An 18461-nucleotide genomic window follows, 5' to 3' on the forward strand; every position below is an offset into this window, starting at 1 on the left:
CGAAACAATTCTGGTTTAGTGATTTTCATCTGCGAAAAGCATCTGAAGTGGTTCCGGCAGCTCCGGAGCATATTCGGTTTTTATCCCGGAAAATTCCAGAAAGCTTCCAGAATGATTCTGGCACCCTCCAAGAATTATCAGGCATGTGCCGAAACCAATTTGACTTAATGGTATCCCCTAAAACAACTTTTCAGTTTCATCGAAACTGATCCGATGACCTCTCTCTGCGGAACCTTTTCCGCTGTCCGAAACTTTTCCGGTGTCCGAAACTTTTTTGGTGATTTTCTCTCAGACTCCTCGTCTAGTATTCAACAGATAGATGACCCTTAAGCGTGTGACCCTATAGGTTCGGTGAAGTATAGACATGACCCGGAACCCCTTCCGATCAATGATCAACATCGGAGCCGTGGACACTCATATTGACCCCTATACCCACACGAATAAATATTCGAGTGAACCTCCAATTGCAGTGAGCTATTCCTGTTGCTTCGCGATATGTCACAAACACCCAAGGTGAGATTTGTTGCATCCCCGTGGACGAACCATTTGTCCACCGTGCAAGTTACCTCGTTACCGGTTTTGTTCTCTTTTCTCGTTTCCGTGTTCCGGCATCCCAGTGATCAAATCACACTGTGTCTGGCCAGACGATGATGGATACCATAACACCGAGAGGGCCCAGAGATATCTCTCCATCGTCGGAGGAGCAAATCCCAATCTTGAGCTATCAAGTTACTTGACACACTTTTCCATGAACCCGTAAGCCGCCGTAATAGCCACCCATTTACGGATGACGTTTAACAAACCCCAAAGTTCATGAAGCAAGCATGAAGAAACTCGATACTCTCATGGTCTAAGGAATCATGCAAACGTTAACCATCTCTGTGATATGCACCATTAACTTGTGACGAATGAATCTCTTAGCATAACATCAATCTGGGTCGATTCAACACAAATGTTCTCTTAACATTGTGCCCTCAAAATTGCTGGCATAGACACGCCCATGATCAGGAAAACAGAACCATCATGCAACACTTGAGCTAGTCTTAGAGGCAGACTAGGAATACTTCTTACCATTTATTATTCCACACATGCATATGAGTCTTCCTCCGAGCCTCGTGGATATTGCAAACTCGAGAATCATTGCAGTTATAGCATGGAACATAAACATAATTATGAACTCGGAGATAAATAATATCATTTATTATTGCCTCTAGGGCATATCTCCTACAACTACCGCCACTATAACCGTGACTAGTGCCGCAAAACCCGACACGAGAAAAAGTCCTCTCGAATCGAGGCGGTAGGAACCAAACTACCCAGCGGTACTACGGTAGTGGGGTCAAGGGCGGTAGTACCACTGTGGAGCGGTACTGCCGCTTGTGACCCTTTGGCCGTAGTACCGCAGGCAGTGCGGTACTACCGCTGGGGCGCGCGCGGGAGAGAAGGGATCTCTCAAATAAGCTGAGGACCAGCGGAGGTGCCAGGCCCCCAGCGGTACTACTGCTGTGGAGCCACGGCGGTACTACCGCTGCGAAGCGGTACTGCCGCTTGTGGCTTCTCAGCGGTACTACCGCTGGGTGCGCGGTACTGCCGCTTAGACCTAGACAGAACAAGGAAGAGAGGAGAGATCTCTTCAATGGACAGGAAAAGCTCGGAGGGTGAGAAGCTGATGTGTACGTGATGATTCCACCCAAGCAAAACCCCAGCGGACCCCCTCTTGATAGTACGGTGCCCTCTACGCAACTAGTCCACCTAGAAAGAAATGAAAGAGCTACACCATCTTTAAATACACTCCGAGGGGAAGAAAGCGTCTCGTGCCAGGGGAGAATCTGAGAATAATTCAACGCACAAGATTAGTCCGCAAACATGTTGTCATCAATCACCAAAACTACCTTGAGAGAGATATGCCGTAACAATGCCGGAACACAGAAACAAGAAAAGAGAACAAAACCGGTAACGAGGTAACTTGCATGGTAGACAAAGTGTTGGCCCCACAGGAATGCAATAGATCTCACCTCGGGTATTTGTGACATATCCGAAGCAACAGGAATAGCTCACAGCAACTAGAGGGTCACTCGAATATTTCATTCGTGTGGGTATAGGGGTCAATATGAGTGTCCACGGCTCCGATGTTGATCATTGATAGGAAGGGGTTCCAGGTCATGTCTATACTTCACCGAACCTATAGGGTCACACGCTTAAGGGTCATCTATCTGCTGAATACTAAACAGGGAGTCTAAGAGAAAGTCACCGGAAAAGTTTCGGAGACAACGGAAGAGTTCCGGAGAGAGAACACTGAAAGAGTTCCGGTAAAACCGAAAAGTTGTTTCGCAATATATTATTAGGTCAAAATGGTTTCGGCACTCGTCTGGAAATTCTTAGAGGGCCCCAGAATTGGTCTGGGAACTTTTGGGAATTTTTGGAGAGAAAAAACGAAAATGTTCCGGAGCTATCGTAACCGCCGTTGTTGTTTTTCGCTGATAAAAATCACCACACCGGAAATGTTTCGGATCATGCCCGGAATAATTTTAGAGGGTGCCGGAAATGTTCTAGGACCTTCCGGAATTTTTCAGAAAAAATGTTTCGCGAAAATCATCTTTTCTCAGCACGAGGGGATAAGATCCCACGAATCGGGGGTTACATGTTTGTTGGCTTTTTGTCTAGGGAGCACCCATGTTTCTAGGAGACATGTTGGTGGCTTGTTGCCCTCCCCCATGGGAGGGTGCAAGGTTGTGGCTGGCCAAGGGGGTGCCTCCATGGTGTCCCCTTGGTGCCCCACTTGAGTTACCATTTCACCCTTTATGTGGGACATGTAGCATGGGTGTTTTGATATTTGCTCCACCACCCCACCCCTTGCCTTGGCCTATAAAAGGAGGAGAAGGGGATGACATTCTCCTCATCCCCTGCTCTCATACACATGCCATGCATTATCTGGCTTCTGCTCTCCCTCCCACGAAAAGAGTTTCGTAGAGCCGTAAGGCTGTCTGGGTTCCGGCAGGAACTAGTTCTGGACGGCGAAGTCCTGCCGGATAGCTGACACAGTATGTGTGCAACCCCATAGAGAGGTCGTAGTTTCGGTCTTTTGCCCGAGGGGCTGTTCGAGTGTCCTCCCGAAGGGCTGTCTGAGTCTCCGTTCGAGTTTCGAGGGTCCTCCCAAAGGGCTGTCCGTGACATCATCCGGGGGACTGTCCGACCGCCTCCCGAAGGGCTGTCCGGCGAGGGAGTACATCCTCGCGGTTGGGAGGTTGTAACTCCTAGCTGGGGGGATCTACACCAACGATCTCCACCGACTCTTCTTCCGTTGCGCTTCGAGTCGGTACGGAACATATCAAACCTTGCATACAGTCTCCATAGTGGTCCTGGGCGTGCTCGCTATACCGATTTTTTTTGTTTTCTGTCGCATTCCCCTACACCATGCTGCCCCGGCGGCCTTGGCCTCTGCCCGCGCGCTGCGATCGTCTGTTGCTACAGTCGGCACTGCTACTGGCCCCGGCCTGGCCGCGCTCGCTGGCGAGCACGAGGAGATGGGCGTGGAGGCAGGACGCGCACACGCCGAGAGGACGAAAGTCGAGATGGGAAGAGCGTGAGGAAGAAGATGGTATATTTAGAGAATGTTTTTTTATGGGTTGATTATACGGGTTCTGTTCGGCCGCAGCTAAAATCGACCCTTATAATTCGTTTTCCTCAGCCCGTAAAACACTTATGCGGGTCGTGTTTTTGCAGGGTCTGAGTTGCTCTAACAAGCTTACTCATGTAGTATCGGGTTGTCATATGAGCAACAACATACATGACCACAGAACACGGAAATAAAACATATGATCCGACTTTACTTATAAGATGATTTATCAAAAAATAGGTGAGCAAGGCCTAAATTTATGACTAAAATGTGTTAGTAGATCTCATGAGATAATAAAATCTTTTCAAGATAGCAATGGGTACCCGTAACACGATCCCCGATGGGTAAATACTCTATTATTAGGGCATCTCCAACGGCAACTCACAAAAAACCTCTCGCATTCGTCCGTAACACGATCCCCGATGGGTAATTACTCTATTATTAGGGCATCTCCAACGACAACTCGCAAATAACCTCTCGCATTCGTCCGCGAACCGGGGGGGTGGGGGCAAGTCTGCATACATGGATACGGGAGGTCGACATCCAACTGTAGCCGCATACATTTTAAACTATTTTTTAACAAAACAGATGAAATTCATGCAAACATGACTGGATTTCATACAAACATGACAGATTTCATACAAACACGACAGATTTAACTACATTTCAAACATTTAGGACAAAAAAAGACCCGCCCCTAAACCTATCCTACGGCGGCGACGTCCGGCGTCAAGCCCATATCGTCCTCCTTCCGCCGTATCCATGAGCACCGGTGATAAGACCGATGAAGTGAAGGTGCAGTCTTCGGCGAGGAAGAGTAGAACACGGGAGACGGACCGGCCCACATGGGACACAAGGCGCCGCCGCCTCCCGTAGCCTACTCATCCCCTCGAAGGAGTCCGCGACCTGTCCGTCGCTGGTGGACGTGAGGTGCACGATGGAAATGGTGGTGTCGGCGCTGTCTTCGTCCCACTGGGCCGGGTGATGGTTCGTCAGCAACACGTAGGAGGTGTAGTTGGCGTTGTTCTCCTCCGCGATCGCCTGAAGCTGCGCCTCCGCGGCAGCTGCTTCCTGGCGAGTGGCGAGTTGAGCGCAGACGACATCGTAGATGGCACGTTGCTCTGCCATGAAGCTGGGGTTTGCAGCGGCCATGGCCGCCACGACCTCCTCGCTCGCCGTAGATCTGGCCCCTCACCAACTGGTGCTGCACCAGGAGGAACAGGTTGTACCACTGTTCCTCATGCGCCTGCTGGAACACCGACAAAAGCGCATGTGCAGGCTGCACCTCCGCCATGGCGGCGTTGAACTACGCCTGCGCCTGCTCCATGGTGAAGCCGACGTGCACAGGAGACGCGAAAGCCGGCCGGCGGTGTCGGAGCCCGTCTCCATCGTGGCTGGCCGGCAAGCCGGCCTCGATCCACCTAGCATGGCGACTATGCCAGGCGGCGGCAATAAAGGCGGATTCTGCTATATAAAGGCGGATTCCGGTGAGGCCGGGCGTCCAGGCGCGTCAATGCGCGGCGCCAGAGTGGGTTTTTCGAGGGGCGAGCCTGCTTAATGGCAGCAGACGGACGGACAACAACATTGAACGGGCACGGTAATGTTCGTCCCGTCCCGTCCAGTCACGCGTCTCCGGCATTGAACAGGTGCAGGCACCAAAGATGCGTCGTGGGTGGCGCCCTCGACCGGCGCGCCGCTTCAATGGCAGAGGCAGTGAGAGGTCGCGTCCGCCCCGAGCCGCCTTCAATGTTGACCGGCATGCTCTACAGTGGCATGAATGCGGGCAGCTGGCACCGAGCGGGAGCGCGCGGGGAAGGGGGGTTTTGATGGACCGGGGCAGTCAGAATACGGGCTTGGGATCGGTCCGGACTCCCACAACCCCCCCCCCCCCCCCCCCACGTTTTCTCCGGTTTGCGAAAGAAATCACGTCTGGACCGCTCCGCAGACCGATACAGGTTGGCGTTGGATGACTTTCATGGTCCGAACAACACGATCCGGACGGTTGCGGGAGGTTTACGGGTCTGCCTTGGAGATGCCCTTATGAGGGTACAAGTTTTGGTCACATTTGGTGTCCACGCGCAAGTAAATGGAAAAAAACCTTCCCAGAGGCAATACAAGTACAAGTATGTTCCTCCATTACCCATAGCCCTTACCCATGGGTACCCAACAGTGGAGGCCTGACATATTTACCCATCTATCATTGGCTCAAATTTGAGCTTTATCTTTGTCAGTTGTCTTGTGTGAACTATGCCATCTAGAACTACTCTTGAGAGTTATGACCTGTGAGATGTGAAAAAGTTCTGATACTTGATCGTTTGACCTTGCAACTTGTTATGATATTATGTGATGCATAAATTATGCTATTAAATTGTAGGTGTTAGTGCTATGATGTGATGGCATGCATTTGTTGTGCAATTATTTTATTGAATTGATGGGTAATAGTGTTATGATGTGACGGTATGCACTTGCATTGTGCAATTACTCTATCGAATTGATGGTGGTTAGTGTTATGATGTGACACTATGCAATTGTGTTGTGCAAACTATGCTATTGAACTGTGGGATGATATGATTTCAATTATAAGTTGTCGATTTCATATGTGCGAACTGTGAATTGCTCCTGGAGTTGGCATCAGAAGGGGGCGGGATAAGAAAACTGTGTGGAGCCATGGCACAATCGCACCTATGCTCAACACCACGCATCGGCTGGCTGGCGCCTTTAAAAGAGATATGTGTATGGCTGGAACCGTAAAGCATGATGCCAACCATCAAGTGATGATTTTTAGGGGACTGTTTGGTTGACGACTGAGATGACCATGCCAAATAAGGGCGTACCAAAATTTTGGCGAGCAAATTCGTCGTCGTTGTTTCACTCATGAATGGTGCAGTGTCTCAACTGGCATATCAAAAAATTCGCATGGCGTGAAAGCTAGGCCTCAAACGAAACACAACACCATAATATTGGTAAGGTAAGTGGGCTACCATCCAAACAGCCCGGCTTAACTTAGCGTCAGATTTATATCTTCAAACGGTGCAGGTGGCGACTGATTATCTCACGACGATGAAACATCTAAAGGAGTATCGGGAAGTGCGAAGTTTGTGTGCTCGGGCACCATGGTGCCTTTTTAAAAAAAAAAGAGTTGAAAACCATATTTAAGTTTTAAAAATCAGAAATAATTCTATGGCAACTTGTATGTATTCACTACAGATCTCTGAAATTTTGTTTTGAAAAAAAATATGCAATTTGTAAGTTGTACAACAAAAACAAATTCCGGCCTATCTGAAAATACGCCACGTGTGAAAGTAAAATGTTATGATTTTTTGCACATATGTAGTTTATACACGTGTGTGTGTTTACAAAAAGTTTTAATTTTTTTGTGCTATAAAAAATGATTTTCAAAAACGGGCACCAAGGTGCCTGTGCACCATTTACAATTAGCGGAGTGCTGGGGCACTAGAAGCATGATATGCATGATATTAAAGCAAGGAGGGCTGGTTTTCACAAATGTGTTTTGTACTCCCTCCTTCCATCTATATAGGGCCTACTTCCCTATATAGATGGAAGGAGCACATGAAATGGGAGAGGCAAACTTTGAGGCACACGGCTTGTAGACACTCCTGAGATTGCTTGTATCCCAAACATTGTCTTAGTTTGAATAAAGTTTTTCACCCTCTAGAAAAACAACCAGCTATCTTAGACACTCACGAGATTGCTTGTATCCCAAACACTATCTTAGATCTACATGCCGTAATAAAACCTACCACATGTTAACACCATAGGCTATAAAATTGTAGTCTTGCTTCGAGCCTATGCATGCTGTCACCGCACTATGCGCATTTGTTTATATTTTATTAGTTCAAAACATGATCAACCAAAGTATGATCCAAAATATGATAGAGACTAGTAAACCTAGACGAAGGGACTGCCTCCGTCCTGATTTATTAGTTATCATTGTAGTCTGGGTCAAAATTTAATCATTTTGATTAGCAAAATACTCCCTCCGTTCCTAAATATAAGTCTTTTTAGAGATTTCACTACAAACTACATACGAATGTATATAGACATATTTTAAAGTGTAGATTCACTCATTTTGCTCCGTATGTAGTCTATAATGGAATCTCTAAAAAGACTTACATTTAGAAACAGAGGAAGTATTAATGCATGTCATAAAAGAATTTTGTTGAATTCGTACTTGAATAAAGTTTGCAATGATGTTATTTTTACTACTCCCTCCATCCATATATATAGGGCCTAATGCATTTTTTGTGATTGCCATTGACATTGATAAGATTAATAGTATATGAGATACATAATATAAAAATTATATCATTAGAAGCTCCTTTCACATATGAATTTAACGGTATGTTTTGTGTAATTTACATGTCATATATTATTGCTCTAACATGTGGTCAGTGAGTTAGAAAAAACATATGATCAATGTTAGCCTCGAAAAATAAATTAGGCCTATATAGATGGATAGAGGGAGTATGTATAACTTATTTTTTATTAGTTAAAATCATGGTAAAAATATGATCCAAAATACGAAGGGGACCAGGAAATAAAAAAAGCTTGAAGAAAATAAAAAACTACTCTCTTGTCCCATAATAAAATACAGTATTACATCCAATATACTCATAATTTAAGACATTATTACATTTACTATGTGTTGCCCTGCTGACTCATATTTGATTCTCTATTTTTGTACCAGTTCAGGTTCATTTTCTGCAATTAGGAAATGTCGATAGACCTCTATCATGAGCACTACTCCTACTGTTTTGGGCAGCGCGGGCATGCATGCTTCCCAGAAAGGTCAACGAGTTGTGAACATCAAGAGCCCTGGTCAACGCATCGGTAGGCATGCCGGCCCATCTCGAGCCCGGACAGGACTGCAGTCTACAGGCATGCTCTCGTTCTTTTACTGCTTATAACATTGTTTACGAGTATAGGAGCTCGAATTTCGAGGTTCACAATCTCGCTAGGCATGCATTTTTTTTAGGGTTTAGTCGTTATGTTTGGTTAGGCCAACCCAGAGACTTGAATTTTATTCCTGTAAATGTTGGAACAGTTTGAATAAAGCCTGGCGAGAATGTTTCAAAAGAAAAGGCATGCTAGCCGGGAGAGTCGGCCCGTGCGCAGGGACCAAGGCGTGTAATTAATCCGTGATTAATTCCCGTGATTATTGCCCTGGTTGTTCAACATCCTCCATGCTGCCAACCAAAACGAGAGATTTTCTCTTTTATATTTTATTTTTCAACAAAAACGAGAGATTTCGCTCTTTTATTTTTTTTGGCAATTGAGAGAGTTCTATTTCAAACAAAGGCATTTTATTTATTTAGAATGGTAAAGCTGAGCCTAGCCCGAGTCCTCTCCCGCATCGACCCTCCTTAACATCAGATTTCGTGGCTTGATTGTTGCTGGCCGTCTGATATGCCTCCTCTCGTGCATGGGATCTGCATCACCATAGCTTGTCCGGACGCGGGCGCCGGGCATGAAGCAGCTCGGTGCCCGCTCTCTGTTCGCCGGTATGTCTCAACCGGGCAAACTGGCGACGAACATGCAGATGTTTGAGATGATTCACGACGGAGGCGAAGGCTGCTATGAGGATAGGCATGTGGATGGCTCGGGGTCCATGCAGTCGGGCACATACACCCAGCAGCCGAATTTGTACACCGTCCAGCAGGAGCAGGAGGAGGACGGCGATGGGGACCTTGCTGGTGATCCAAAGAAGGGTAGAAAAGAAAGGTTCAACATGAAGGAGGACAAGTTGTTGTGCAATTGGTGGTTGACCACTAGAATCGATCCGATCCATGGCACATAGCAAAGGGCGTTACATTTTAGGCCAACATTGTACTTGGTTCATGAGCACAAGCATTTCGAGCCCTACATTGATGAACTAATACGCAACCACGGGGTAAAGTCGCTCAACCATTGATGGTACATCATCCAATAGGCTGTGTCCTAGTATTGCAGTAATTTGAAATAACTAATCAATTGGTGGCCAAGTGGCCTGCAAATCACCGAGCAAGTAAGTTGTTATGTGTTGGTTATTTGACCGGATATGCAACTTGATGACAATGTTTTTCTTTGTAGCCTTTACGTGCGTGCAACTTGTTCTTGAAGGTGGAGAAGAACTTCATCCTGATGCATTGTTGGTTAATCTTGAGTGGGCAATCCAACAAGTGGAATTTATTCATTGCCAACATCGTCAAGACCGCCAGCATCGTCACCGAAGAAGCGGGTGATCCAACTGTCCTAACAAAAGAGTTGTCCAAGAAAGTTTTTTTAAAGGAGGATGCAAAATGAGATGTTTTCTTTTTTACCCTTTTTCTATGTTTTCAGGCAATTGAGAGATCTTTATTCAAACAAAGGTTTTTATTTTAGGACCGCAAAGCTGAGCCTGATCCATGTCCTCTCAGCATCCACGCTTCTTGACATCAGATTTTGTGACTTGATTGTTGTTGGCCGTTGATACGCCTCCTCTTGCATGTGGGATCTACAACACCACAACTTGTCCGAACGCGGGCACCGTGCATGGAGCAGCTTGGTGCCCGCTCTCTGTTCAACGGTAATGTCTCAACCGTGTGGGGCGGCGTATAACGACACAGACAAGCAAATGTTTGAGATGATCCACGACGAAGATGGAGGGTGCTACGAGGTCAGGCAGGTGGGTGACTCGGAGTCCACGTAGCCAGGCATGGAGTCAGACACGTACACCCAGCAACCAAATTCGTACACCGGCCAGTAGGAGCCGGGGGAGGATTGCGATGACGACCTTGATCCAAATGAATTTGTTGTCTATCCAAAGAAGAAGGGTAGAGGAGAAAGCTTCAATATTAGGGAGTGCGAGTTGTGTGATTCGTGGTTGGCCACTAGCATCGATCCGAGGCAAAAAGGGGTAAAGTCGTTTAACCATCGATGATACATTATCCAAAAGGCCGTGTCCAAGTATTGCGGCAATTTGAAGCAACTAATCAGTCGGTGGCCAAGTCGTGTGCAAATCACCGAGCAAGTACGTTGTTATGTGTGTTGGTCATTTGACCGGATATGCAATTTGGTCACAATGTTTGTCTTTGTAGCCTTTCCGTGCGTGCAACTTGTTTTTGAAGGTGGAGAAGAATAACTTCGTCCTCGTGCATTGTTGCTTGAAGTTGACTGGGCAACCCAAGTGGAATTTATTCATTGCCAACACCGTCAAGACCGTCGGCATCGACACCGAGGAAGAAGCGGGTGATTCAACCGACCCAACAAAAGAGCCGCTCAAGAAGATTAGAAGAGGGTTCGTGGAAAGAAGTGGGAGGAGGAGAAGGAGAAGAGAGAAGGGGTAGCGGATAAGATGACAGAGAGGTTCGAGGACATCTTGGCGAAGAAGGAGGCATGCACTGGGGGCATGTGTCAAGCACTTCGACGTCAAGGAGAAAAAAAGACGGAGAGGTTTACTTGTTGAGGGCGGTGACTGAGAAGAAACTCAAGCTCGAAAAGAAGAAAACCATGCTCGAACAGAAGAATGTTAAGATCACGGCCGCTTTAGAGGACACAGAGATGTTGGCCTTGAAGATGAAGGAATTGGATGACGATGCAAGCAGTGCCGTAGCCAGAATATGCGTACTCGTAACTACAATATTTACTGTAGCTACAGTCAACGAAGGTTTCGTTTCCACGCCCCGGGCCACGGTCAGGGTAGCCCGGGGCCTGGCTACGCCCCTGGATGCAAGGATGACCGTGCAAGCCATCTGTGTTTGGATGTCGAAGTGCAAGGCGGACGAACTGGAGCCGAGAAAGAGGCGGATGGTGAGGAGGAGCCAGCGGCAGAGTGAAGGTGGGGGCTCGGTTAGCCGATACCATAGGGCAAAAAATCCCTTTTTTCATGGACTGTCAGTCTGAGATTCTTTTGTGACCAGACATGTAAAAACCATGCATACTTGTCTCCTTTTTATTGTGATCGGACGCCATGCATTTGAATTTCAAATTGGCCGGGTCTTGTCTGACATTTAGGAGATGCGGTTGGATGGCCGACTCCCGTATCACTGTCCACGGACCGTGAATGAATACGGTGTTTGATTTGAAGTCAGCATTGGAGATGCCCTAACTGCCTATGTTTCAAAATATAAAACGTTTTGGTCGATTTTATACTATCATAAAAAATCTCACACTTTCCATTTGCATGTAACACAAAGAATTTCTACGAATACATGGACTTCTGTTTTACTAGAGAAGATTCCTACAAGAAAGATCATGACCATGAGGTCTTTGAGTACGTCGTATCAGCATTGTCCCGAAGTCGGGCACGTTTAAGGGAGGCTCTAGTCGAAGTCAGGCATGTTTCCATCAAACGTACGCTGATACTACTATATAATGATGCTCTGCAGCAGTACGGTACTCTTTTATGGCTGCCCCAAGCAAGTAGATGCACCAGTTCAAGAACCAAAGTGATTTACATGGATTAGAGCTCCCGTATCTTGAAGAAACAACTACATAAATGGCAGCAACGAACTTAATCAACCCAGCATTTGCTACCATAGCTATCTTCTTCTTCTTCGACCACATTACATATTTTAATCTGATGGCAAAAGATTATGTGCACTTTAAGAGCATCCGGGTACCAATTCAGTACAGTTATACAGTATATTGGAGGCTAACTGAACCTAACTTAACTCCATCTTTTAAGGCGAGGCCAAGCTTAGCTTATATTGGAGGCTCATTATAGAGGAGGACTGTTGCTCTGGATAAATTAGATTGAACCCCATTCTCATCTCGAAATAGTCCTTGTCTATGCATGGCGCCTCTCCCACCACCAGCTTTGGCTCCCTGGCAAGGCATCACCTGGAATGAAAATATGATGGTCAATGAGGTTTATCCGTGGTATGGGTTGTGTAACAAGCTTACCCATGTAGTATGAAGTTGTGGACGCATGAGAACCAACATAAACAAACATAGAAAACCAACACAAAACATATGATTTGGAGCTTTACTTCTAAGATTATTTATCAAAGTAAGAGGTGAGCAAGCCCTAAATGTATGACTAAAATGTGTTAGTGGACCCCATGAACCAATAAAGCCTAACAAGATGGCAACGGGTACCTGTTACCCGATCCCCGACGGGTAATTGCTCAATTAAGGAACGAGTTTGGGCCACATTTGGTGCCCACGGGTAAGTAAATGGCAAAAAAATCCTTACCCACTGGGTAACGCAGGTACATGTACGTTCGTCCATAAGTGATTACCCATACTTGTTACCCACTGGTACCCAGTAGTGAAGGCCTGACATGTGGACCCCGTCTTTTGTTACTCAGTTTTGAGCTATATCATTGTCATTTGTCTTGCGATGAACTATGCCATCTAGGATCACTCTTGAGAGTTATGACTTGTGACTTTGTGAGATGTGAGAAAGTTTTGATACTTGATCGTTTGAACCTTGATACTTGTTATGATAATGATGTGATGCATAAATTATGCTAGTATCAAATTGATGGGTGTTTAGTGTTATGATGTGATGGCATACACTTGTTGTGCAATTATTCTATTGAATTGATGGATAATAGTGTTACGATGTGATGGTATGCACTTGTGCTGTGCAATTATTCTATCGAATTAATGGTCATTAGTGTTATGATGTGATGGTATGCAATTGTGCTATGCAACTATGCTATTGAACTGCAGGATGTTATGATTTTGGATAATAAGTTGCTGGTTTGATATGTGTGAATTGCTCCTGGAGGTTGGCATCAGAAAGGGCGGGTATACCTGCGGGGAAGAATTGTCTGTCGGGCGACGAGTATGGGTGAAATTCTTCCCCGCGGTGGGTATGGGGTAATGGGCAAGCATGTGCTTTCACGGGCATGAAAAAAAAGGCTTTACCTGGTCGGGTAATTACCCAGTGCCATCTTGAGCCTTAATGGGCATGCTCAGAAAGAACTAGATGACCATGTGTAAATGTAGGACTAAAAGGTGTTAGTGGACCTCAAGAGCCAACACAGCCTAAGAGTCGGGGACTAGTAGGTTGGTACCCAGCCTCTTGATGGCACCATCGTACCTCAGTGACAGAAGACATACTCTGATGCAACTACAGTAGCACTATCTTCTTGTTATAACGATACCACTGCAACATTGGAAACCACCACCTATCGGCTACCAGATAACCAACAATTGCACAAACAGGTTAACATGAGAAGGCTTTAAGCTTACCAGGCTACCAGCCATGCATTCTACAGCTCTGGTCGGGCTGCGGCTGTTTCTGCTGCTGCTCTCCTTGGCCTCTCCTGCCGACTCATGCACCGAGCAAGAGGAGCACTCCCTCCTCCAGTTCCTCACTGGGTTATCTCAAGATGCCGGCCTTGCCATGTCGTGGAGAAACGTCACGGACTGCTGCGAATGGGAAGGCATAACCTGCAACAGGAGCGGGGGCGTCACTGAGGTCTCGCTGGCATCTAAAGGGCTTGAAGGGCGCATCTCGCCGCACCTTGCCGGCCTCACCGGCCTGCTGCGTGTCAACCTTTCACACAACTCATTCTCCGGAGGCCTTCCGCCGGAGCTCATGTATTCCAGAAGCATCGTCGTCCTCGACGTCAGCTTTAGCAGGCTTAGTGGGGTGCTGCATGAGCCGCCGTCTTCGGTTACCACCACCCTGACTCTGCAGGTACTGAACATCTCGAGCAACCAATTCGGTGCAGAATTTCCATCCTACACATGGAAGTTGATGCGGAATTTGGTCGTCCTCAACGCAAGCAACAACAGCTTCACTGGGCACATACCACCTTCTCTCTGCCTTTCGTCATCATTGGCCATGCTTGACCTTTGTTACAACCAATTGAGTGGCGGTATTCCTGCTGCACTTGGCGATTGCTCCACACTCAAAGTGTTCAAGGTTGGGCACAACAACCTAAGTGGGACTCTCCCTGCTGAACTCTTCCATGCCACTTCCCTGGAGCACCTCTCCTTCCCCAACAATGGATTACAAGGAGAACTTGATGGCGCAAACATAGTAAAACTCAGTAATCTGGTTACTCTCGACCTCCGAGAAAACAAATTCAGTGGGAAGATCCCAGGCTCCATAGGTCAGTTGAAGAGGCTAGAGGAGCTCTATTTGGGTAACAATAACATGTCTGGGGAGCTGCCATCAACTCTGAGTAACTGCACGCGTCTCATGGTCATTGATCTGAAGATCAACAACTTCAGTGGAGATCTAGGCAGGGTCAACTTCTCCACCCTACAGAACCTAACACATTTAGATATTCTGAGAAATAACTTCAGTGGCATAGTTCCAGAAAGCATATACTCATGCAGCAATTTGATTGCACTGCGGGTGTCGTTGAACCATTTCCATGGTGAGATCTCACCAAGAATAGGGAATCTGCACCTATCTTTCCTGTCACTTGCTAGAAACCCTTTTACAAATATCACAAAAGCTTTTCATGTCTTCAATAGCTTCAGGAACATCACCACTCTGATTATTGCCGAGAACTTCGTGAATGAGATGATGCCACAAGATGAGACCCTAGATGGTTTTCGGAATCTTCAATATATCCACATGGCCGACAGCGCATTAACTGGGCACTTGCCAGTTTGGTTATCAAAGCTCAGAAACTTGAAGGTACTAAAGTTGTCCAACAATCGACTTACTGGACCAATGCCAGGCTGGATCAACTCCCTACATAGCCTGTTCTATCTGGATGTATCAAACAACAGTTTTACCGGGCAAATCCCAATCACCTTGATGGAGATCCCAATGCTCAAAGATAATACAGCAGCTTATTTGGATCCTGGCCAAGTTGAACTACCTCTCTTTTGGAGGAATATATCGCGCCAATACCATTTTCTTACAGCTTTCCCTACTCTCTTGAATCTGAGCATCAACAATTTCACAGGTGTGATTCCACCGGAGATTGGTCAACTGAAAGTGCTTTCTGAACTCGATTTCAGCTCTAACAAATTATATGGAGTGATTCCGCTGTCGGTCTGCAATCTCACGAAGTTGGAGGTGCTAGACTTGTCTAATAACCATCTGAGGGGTGTAATCCCCGCGGCACTGGAGAGACTTCACTTCCTTTCTGCATTCAACATTTCTAACAATGACCTAGAAGGGCCTGTACCAGCAGGAGGCCAGTTGAGCACATTTCCAGATTCCAGTTTTGATGGGAACCCAAAGCTGTGTGGCACTATGCTTGTTCACCGTTGTAGTTCAACCGGAGCAGATGTTGTCTACGTTATCTCTGCAAAACAGCTCAGCGTCAAGGTCATATTTTTTGTTGGCTTTGGTTTGTTTTTTGGAGTAGGCGTGCTATATGATCAGCTAGTGTTATATAGGTATTTCGGCTAAGCCGATTTCAATTGTAATTTGTTCTAATATATTCAATGGATAGAGGTAAATCAAGCAATAAATAGCCATGAGTTTTTTTTTTTTGTGTGTGTGTCTGTGCTTGAATCCACCTGTAGTTAGATCTTGTTATATATTACTTGAGTCAGCTAAACGTTATGTTGTTCGCTTCCTGAATGAGAGAAGTACACTGCATTCTTTTTCTAGCTAGCAGCCTTGATGAGAGGTAGTAGTAATTCTGTACTTTTCAGATTGGACATCACGGTTGTGCAGAATTCAAGTGGGAAGTGTCCAGGGTAATGTAATTTTCTTTTAAACAGGGTTGGACCTAGCGTAAATATAAAACTACTCCAAAGAACAAACCAAAGCCAACAAGTGAATACCTATAGGGGTTATTATCAGCTAATAATTAAATGTAGGGGTTATTATCAGTTCTACATCTGAGTAGTCATTACTTAGTTGACCATAGAGCTAAAACTTCATAGAACATTACACATATTTGGTCCAGATATGAACAACTCCATGTAAGTATTTTTTTTTTCTGTTTTGCAGCCCTACTTCATGTAACAACCTATTGTGAAAACATCTTCAGAGAAACTATACTGAAAATTCCAAAAATATATCATGGTATTTTCAAATATATCATGCCAGTCAAGCTCATGCTAGACAACAATTAAATGGATAAAACTGATAATAACCCCTACTTTAATTCAGAGCTCAATCTACACAGGGCAAACAAGTCGCAGAGCAAGCCAGTAAGCTACTTTTTCAGGGTCAGTAACCTACCCTTGACAATAGCAAGTAATTACTATATACAAATCTGCAAAAACAGCACATCAATTTGCGCTTAGCTACAATATACTGGCAGAATACAGGGGCGACTGGTACATCCACCGAAAATCTGTAAGCAAGAGCACTGACAAAATACCTCCAGAGGACATACCACCAGATCATTCACGCTCCGCCTGACCGCCGGCGATCCAGAATCCCGAGCTTGATTTCGATTCCACCGAGGGCCTGAAGATTCGCTAGGGCTCGCGCAACCGCCGTGTCGCGCGGGGCGACGGGGCCGGGGGTGCGGGAGATGAACGCGAGAAATGATATCGCGCGCGCGGGGGCGCGCTCTCTTTTGTGTGCTCTGGATGCGCGCTCGATAGCTTGAACGGCGAGAGGGCGGGGTGGCCACCGGACTGGAGGGAGGCGGCGAGGGGCGCCGGCCGGCAGCGGAGCAGCTCGACCAACCGGAATCTGTCGCATGGGCCGAAGCTGAAAGGGAGCGCCTACAATTTGGGCTTTGCTTGATCTAAATTGGAGTCTTCTTGGCCCATACAGATTGAGGTAGAAAATATCGGGACGACGCGCTGGCTGGGCCGGCCCACTGCGCACAGTAGCCAACCAGGCATTTTCTGTTCTGTTCCCTTCTTAAAAAAAAGAGGCGTTTTTTATGTTCCCCTCAGGCTGGTTGTAATGCGGAGTATCATATACTAGTATCATGTCGTATCATATATTAGTATAATGTAGTATTTTATTTATTACCATGCATGACACATACTACCTCTGTCCTGGTTTATAGGTTCTCTTCGTAGTTTGTGTCAAATTTTGACCAAAGATTTAACTAACAAAATGTTAATCAAAAACACTGCACCCATAAGTGTTTTTTTGACAAAAAACATTCTTATATTATGGGACGGAGGGAGTAACCAATATGACTATTCATTTCAGAAGATTTTTTTTTTACATTTAGTACATGTATATATGTATGTTTCAGTTCCGGCTCTTAAAATTAGTAGTACATTTTACCCATTAGAGCACACTCTTAATTTTGTAGCAAGATTTTGGAAGAGAAATAACTGTGGACTAAATGAAAAACAAGAATAGGAAACGGAATTAGCAAACAAGTTATTAAAAAAAATGGTTATGATGTTGGAGATGCGTTGCAGAAGTAGTACTCTCTCGGTTCTCTCGTGGCCGTGCGGGCTCCTGCGGTGTGGGTTCACAACCATAGTGCACAGTCCAGTCATGGCGATTACACAAATCATGGCTTGGCGTGGCGGTCGGTCCGGGAGGAGGACCGTCAACCACACGTCCACATTTCCAAGTCTGCATTGCTGTCAACCTGACAACATCCCCACGGCTTGGATTTGGTCAGTCGCCGGACAGTAACCACTAGGAGCACATCACTGATAGATATTCTACACGTCTGTACTTAAAAGTCGTATATCATCCTAGACTCCTCTCTCTATAGCTAGCTTAAAGTATCTGGACTAAGCGAATCAATCTGGACCGGCCGCCTCTAGTCAATGCTTTGCCAAAACCTATATGAAAATGAAGCACTACAGTCAAACTGTGCAATTTTTATGCAACGTCCCTTTGTGGTTCGTACGACAAAGAGAATTGGGGCCACATATGCTACAGTGCATGACTTTTTTTTTCCTCTTTTAATTTTCAGTCACTTTTGTCTGACCGCTTGGCTAGCTACTTTACTTGTCCTTTGGTGGAACAGATGGGCATGCTACAATGGTTCCTAGAGCCAAC

The 18461-nt window shown here is 46.0% G+C and overlaps 1 protein-coding gene and 1 long non-coding RNA gene across 2 annotated transcripts; one reads left to right on the forward strand and one right to left on the reverse strand.

The window, feature by feature from the left end:
• Nucleotides 1-12000: 12000 nt before the first annotated feature.
• On the reverse strand, nt 12001-17196 carry LOC125550361. Its single transcript, XR_007301585.1, has 2 exons — nt 16855-17196; nt 12001-12436 (listed from the first exon to the last, which is right to left on the reverse strand). It is a non-coding gene; the product is annotated as an uncharacterized LOC125550361 (long non-coding RNA).
• LOC125550360 (receptor-like protein 2) lies at nt 13803-16848 on the forward strand. Its single transcript, XM_048713338.1, has one exon. The coding sequence runs from the start codon at nt 13812-13814 to the stop codon at nt 15927-15929; it is 2118 nt and encodes a 705-aa protein (XP_048569295.1). The 5' UTR covers nt 13803-13811; the 3' UTR covers nt 15930-16848.
• Nucleotides 17197-18461: the final 1265 nt, after the last annotated feature.

Source organism: Triticum urartu, chromosome 4 (assembly GCF_003073215.2).
Source record: "Triticum urartu cultivar G1812 chromosome 4, Tu2.1, whole genome shotgun sequence".
Classification (NCBI taxonomy): Eukaryota; Viridiplantae; Streptophyta; class Magnoliopsida; order Poales; family Poaceae; genus Triticum; species Triticum urartu.